This window comes from Eleutherodactylus coqui, chromosome 1, assembly GCF_035609145.1.
Source record: "Eleutherodactylus coqui strain aEleCoq1 chromosome 1, aEleCoq1.hap1, whole genome shotgun sequence".
NCBI lineage: Eukaryota > Metazoa > Chordata > Amphibia > Anura > Eleutherodactylidae > Eleutherodactylus > Eleutherodactylus coqui.
Genome location: NC_089837.1, coordinates 4,246,950 through 4,253,453, shown reverse-complemented (window position 1 = coordinate 4,253,453; position 6,504 = coordinate 4,246,950). Strand labels below are relative to the sequence as shown.

The window sequence follows — 6,504 nt, the reverse complement described above, 5'->3', positions numbered from 1 at the left end:
GGATTCTATGAATTAAGCAGAGGTTAAGCATTCCTACTGACATTCCTAAGTCTATGAGACTGGCAAGAACAGCCATCTAAGCTGGCAGAATCTATATGCATAGAGGAAGAAATAAGCAAACAGATTGTATGATTCGAATACATTACTAAATACATGACGCATACACTATGTTGACGAACGTATTGGCCCCCCAACATCCGGTGCGGCCAGGTAATGTGTCTTAGGTATAAAGGACCTGACAACGGGGTTTGGTGGTGGGCGATGTCACCTGGTGTAGAGCTGACAATGGGGTCTGGCGGTGGGATGTCACCGGGTGTAGTGCTGACAACGGGGTCTGGTGGGGCGATGTCACCAGGTGTAGAGCTGACAATGGGGTCTGGCGGTGGGATGTCACCGGGTGTAGTGCTGACAACGGGGTCTGGTGGGGCGATGTCACCAGGTGTAGAGCTGACAATGGGGTCTGGCGGTGGGATGTCACCGGGTGTAGTGCTGACAACGGGGTCTGGTGGGGCGATGTCACCGGGTGTAGAGTTGACAACAGGGTCTGGAGGTGGGATGTCACCAGGTGTAGAGTTGACAAGGGGGCTGGTGAGGGGATGTCACCAGGTGTAGAGCTGACAATGGGGTCTGGTGAGGGGATGTCACCAGGTGTAGAGCCGACAATGGGGTCTGGAGGTGGGATGTCACCAGGTGTAGAGTTGACATGGGGTCTGGTGGTGGGATGTCACCAGGTGTAGAGTTGACAACGGGGTCTGGAGGTGGGATGTCATTAACCAATCAGTATGGACATTGCAGCTTCTGGACCTACCAGAGTCCACTGTTGGCCATGTTATTGGGAGATGGAAGCCATCCGGTGTGTGCCGTGCCGCCAGGTTCAGGGAGACCTTGTAAACTGACAGAACATGGACAGCAAAGCCTTGTAGGAGCTCTGAAGACATCACACACATCGTCTGCCCTCGCTCAGGGGGTCTCACAGGACATTGGGACATCCATTAGTACCAGAACCATCCATAGGGTACAGCATGTGAAGGGTTACCACGGATGAGCGACTGCACATAACATCACAGCAGTGACTGCACAGAGGCGCCTGCGATGGGGCTTGGAGGGACAGACCGTAAGTGAGCGGAAGCAAGTGTTGTGGACTGATGAATCACAGTCCACCATCTTCCCATCAGATGGCGGCACTTGGGTGTGATGGTTGTCTGAAGAGCGGTTTCTACATTACATCATCGTCCCAACAGTGAAGTTTGGAGGAGGGTCTGTTATGGGTGGATGAAGGACACGGGCTATTGGTTATAGTAAAGTCCACCATCCACCAATACAGAGACATCTTGGACAATGTGGCATCCCCTCCCCTGTGGTAATACTCTGGTACAGCTCCGTGTCTCCACCAACATGACCAAGCTCCATGTCATACGGCACACAGTGTGGGGGAGCAGAACGTCTGCAGACTTCATTGGCCACCCAAAGTCCGGATCTCAATCGCATCAAGCATCCTTGGGACAGACTAGACCGTCATACCCGTGCACACCCAACATGTCCATTATCCCACATCACTATCTGAAGCTCCTCCAGGAATGGAGGCAAATCCTTCCATGCATCTATGGGGATCTAGTGGGAAGCGGCCGTGAAGGGTGACTGGAGTCATTGAGGGCAAAGGGGCCAACACCGGATGGAATAATGTGACTCACATCCCATGTCATCCCCTTCTACGTGCGACCCGGGACTGTTGTCACCATAGTGTATCATATTACCATGGACATGCTCATTACTGCTACCGACCAGAGTTAATCTCAAAAGTGCATAAAATGGTGTGGAAAAAATGGGGAACCTACCTGCTAGGTATGTATGTGGCCACAATGCCAATGTCCTGGCTTGTATTTAATACCACCTCCTGGTAGTATGGTCCAGATGGCAAGGACTAGTGTAACGTGTTGGTACCAGATCTGACCTCCCCAGAACTACAGGTAAGTTGGGGTGGTGGATCGAGGTAGTAGTGCTTCCCACCGATTGCGTCCGAGACCCTCAGGACCCCTCACACATCTTTTATATCCTATTTTACGGTTTCCATCAGACAAGTTAATTCATTTTATGCTTTTTGGGTTTTTTTAACAATAAACTTTATTGAAAATCCCAAACTATACAATGCAAGATACAGTAACAATAATAAGGGTACAACTCAACATCCAGCTTAAGAGAACGTTGTGCTCAGGTCACAGGAGATCCTGGCTCCCAAGCTTTTTGGTATCACGGAGGCAGCTAGCCAGAAAGATAAGATGACAGCATACAAGCACAGCTGCCTCCTGGAGTGTGACGTCCTTACGGGGCCACACGGAGTTGTGTGACTGTGACTATGAAGAATTTTATTGTCAGCAGAACCTATGACCTCTTAATTATGTGTCAGGGACAGTGGTGATGTCACATCCTAAGATACAAGGCTAAACAAAGATGAAAACCAAAAAACCCAGGAAAAATATGTGCCTTCCATGCAAAGGCATGTCCTGTTTTATTTGTAGAGCATGCGTCTGCCCTTTGCTCGTATAACTATCCTCTTGTAGAGCATGCCCCACTCCCTTGAAGAGCATGCCCACATTTCATTTGTAGAGCATGCATCTACACCCCCCCCATGTAGAGCATATCCCCATTCACTTGTAGAGTATGTATCTACTCTTTCCTTGTAGAGCATGTCCATCCTTCACTTGAGGAGCATCCCTCCTCCCTTGTGAAGCACGCCGTACTCCTTTTTAGAGTATGCCCACCCCTCTATAAAGCATGTCCTCTACCTTGAAGAGCATGTCCACCCTTCGTTTGTACAGTGTTTCCATTATTCCCTTGTAGAGAATGTCCATCCGTTACTTGCAGAGCATGCACCTCCTTCACTTGGAGAGCATACTACCTTGCCTTGTAGAGCGTCTTGTCCTCCATTGTAGAGTCATCCCTCTGTCCTTGCAGAGCATGTGCAGCTTTCACTTATAGAGCATGCCCTCCTAATTTTCCTCATGTTCCTATTGCTGTCTGTAATATTTGTAATAGAGTTGGATGTAGCAGCAATGAATGGATCCCATCATGACTGAGGACGTCCGCACACATTCTGGACAACATTTGGTACATGAGGATGACAGCCGATGTCTTACCCATTAATTCTCCAACAGTCAATTACAACAACTCAGATATTTAAGTCAATGGGAAGTGAAAAAGCAGCACGATGTGCATTTTATACTATCTGCCTGGTTTGGGACGTTTGTATTAGATAGCACTGGAGAAACTTAGTTCTCATTGACATCAAGATTCTAAGAGAGATCACAGGCTCTGCACATGTCCAAAACTAACCAATCATTTAGTCTCAGAGGTATAGCTATAAGAGGAAAAGAGGTAAGTGCATGGGGTGGCCCAAAGGTCCCTCTACCATGTAAGTAGATCCCAATATTAAAAATGGCACACAGTAGGTTGAGGGTCAGGAGCTTAAATTAACACCTCTACACTGCGAGGATTCAAAGCTTATCTTCTCACTCAACGTCTACCTCCTCACTCGACATCTAGCTCCTCCCTCTACGTCTACATCATCATTGACGTCTACCTCCTCACTCGACGTCTACATCATCCCTTGACATCTACATCATCACTCGACGTCTACCTCCTCCCTCAATGTCTACATCATCCCTTGATGTCTGCATCATCCCTCGACGTCTACCTCCTCACTCGACGTCTACCTCCTCGTTTGATGTTTACCTCCTTCCTCAGCGTCTACATCATCACTCGACGTCTACCTCCTCCCTAGACGTCTGCCTCCTCACTTGATGTCTACCTCCTCCCTCGACGCCTACCTCCTCACTTGATGTCTACCTCCTCCCTCGACACCTACCTCCTCCCTCGACGTCTAACTCCACCCTCAATGTCTACGTAATTCCTCGATGTCTACCTCCTCACTCAACGTCTATCTCCTCCATCGACGTCTACATCATCACTCAACATCAACATCATCACTCGACGTCTACCTCCTCACTCAACGTCTACCTCCTCACTGGACGTTCACCTCCTCCCTCGACGTCTAACTCCTCCCTCGATGTCTACCTCATTCCTCGATGTCTACCTCCTCCCTTGACGTCTACCTCCTCACACAACGTCTACCTCCTCCATTGACGTCTACTTCCTCACATGTCTACGTCTCCCCTTGATGTCTACCTCCTCACACGATATCTACCTCCTCACTCGACGTCTACCTCCTCCCTCAATGTTTATCTTATCCCTTGATGTCTACCTTCTCTCTCGACGTCTACCTCTGCCATCTATCTCCTCACTCCAGGTCTACCTTATTACTGCACATCTATCTCATCATTTGGCTTCTATCTCAGCATTGGAAGTATATTTATAGTACTTTGAGAAAGGTTATCTCATTGCTCTCCCATCTCCTAGCCTCTTCTCCATTTCTTCTTTTATGACTCTGATGTCCTGGGGTAATGACTGGGGGGGGGGGGGGGGGGGGTAATGACTAATGAGAATCTGAGGGCAAAAGAGTATGAGGTCTCATGCTTCCTTATAAATATATAAATAGGCAGAAGTATTGTGCGGGGGTGCGGACGTGAGATGTGAGGTCTTTAGCTCTGTACATGTGCACTACATGTAGAATACTGGAGTAGTCCACCTATGTCCCAGCCTTATATATATGTATATATATATATATATATATATATATACGCACGGAGTGAATAGCTGCAGTGTAGAGGGCTTTGGCTATGTGGTGCATGCTATGTCCTGTCCATGGGGGTCATGTGGGGTCTTAAACCTTTATGTGCTCTTGGTTTGGCAGGCTCTGAACAATGAGATGGTCAGTTTACTGTAGATCTTCTGCGCTGTCCTCCATGGTATTGTTTTATGTTAAAGGCATCTTCTGATAACAGACGAGGGGTTCCGGGCCGAGTACCCTTCTGCTGCCAGCTCTCAATGATGACTTTAGAAGACATTTGATGGACGGGTTATAGAAGTCTGTCATGACTGAGACCCTTCAACATTGAAGCATTCCTTGTATATGGTCATGTGCAAGAACATAGACCCCCCCCATCCACGTGAAATACCTTTGACCCGCATTGGGATGTGGTAGGTGGCTCTACCGGACTGTACATGGAGGTTCACATATATATGGACGGCCAGTCACTGGTTCTCAGTTGAGTGAGCGTTGGGAGTCGTGGTGCCGGGGTAACGTCAGTGGTTTTATCATGGGGGTGACGAAGTGAGGTACATGGTGGTGGTAATACTGATAAGACAGGCTCGTTCTGCGGTGCTCCCTGGGGCTCAGTGTCAGAGGGCACGGGGTGACCCCTAATTCTTCTTAAGCCCCTACAGTTCTCACAGATGAAAGGTATTTAAACTGATGATGAAATCTCTTTGTCCTTCCGGTTACCTTGAGAATGAGCTTCTCAGAAGGGCTGAACCAATATGGTCTATTCATAATCTGCTTCCCCCTCGTATAGGAGAATTCCACTAAAGATTGTCAGGGGCTCGTCAGAATAGGCCAAGCGTCCGGTCACCAGGTCAATGCAGATGGTGTCCCCAGCGTTCAGCGGCAGAATAATATTGAAGATAGCCAGGGCACCGGGAGGGGTCTTGTCCTCCACTAGGGGCTTCTTCTCCAGGCCCTCCGGCTGGTAGCCCGCCGAGTCCGCACGTGCAATGCCCGTGTTTGATTTGGAGAGGACCGCTTCAAGCTTCTCATCTTTGTAGCCAGTTAAAATGGCACTGAAGTAGTATCGTCCAGCCACAGGTGCCGTGAATATACCTGCCAAGAGAAGGTGGCATCGTTACTGGAAGGATCTCACATGGTTAATGTTACTGTCCTAGAAAGGAAAGTCAAAAGTTCGAATGGATGATGATCCTCCCCCCAGTCTCCGTCAGGACCCGGGATTTATTACAGGACCCAGGGATTTATTACAGGACCCGACATTTATTACAGGACCCGGCATTTATTACAGGACCCGGGGATTTATTACAGGACCCGGGGATTTATTACAAGACCCGGGATTTATTACAGGACCCGGGGATTTATTACAAGACCCGAGATTTATTACAGGATCCAGGGATTTATTACAGGATCTGGGGATTTATTACAGGACCCGGCATTTATTACAGGACCCGGCATTTATTACAGGACCCGGGGATTTATTACAGGACCCGGCATTTATTACAGGACCTGGGGATTTATTACAGGACCCAGGGATTTATTACAAGACCCGGGATTTATTACAGGATCCAGGGATTTATTACAGGACCCAGGGATTTATTACAGGACCTGGGGATTTATTACAGGATCCAGGGATTTATTACAGGACCTGGGGATTTATTACAGGACCCAGGGATTTATTACAGGACCTGGGGATTTATTACAGGACCCAGGGATTTATTACAAGACCCGGGATTTATTACAGGATCCAGGGATTTATTACAGGACCCAGGGATTTATTACAGGACCTGGGGATTTATTACAGGACCCAGGGATTTATTACAAGACCC

The 6,504-nt window shown here is 48.3% G+C and overlaps 1 protein-coding gene and 1 long non-coding RNA gene across 4 annotated transcripts in view; both read right to left on the bottom strand.

The window, feature by feature from the left end:
* Window positions 1-2,095: 2,095 nt before the first annotated feature.
* On the bottom strand, window positions 2,096-3,845 carry LOC136618417 (uncharacterized). The gene is made up of 2 exons (XR_010790988.1): window positions 3,578-3,845; window positions 2,096-3,540 (listed from the first exon to the last, which is right to left on the bottom strand). It is a non-coding gene; the product is annotated as an uncharacterized lncRNA (long non-coding RNA).
* An 87-nt stretch (window positions 3,846-3,932) lies between these two features.
* EMILIN1 (elastin microfibril interfacer 1) overlaps window positions 3,933-6,504 on the bottom strand; it is a 66,246-nt gene continuing 63,674 nt past the window's right edge. For all 3 annotated transcript variants that reach the window (XM_066594305.1, XM_066594307.1, XM_066594306.1), the window contains one exon: window positions 3,933-5,773. In XM_066594305.1, the coding sequence (XP_066450402.1) occupies window positions 5,439-5,773 (335 nt within the window). In that variant the 3' untranslated portion in view covers window positions 3,933-5,438. The remainder of the gene's footprint in view (window positions 5,774-6,504) is intronic.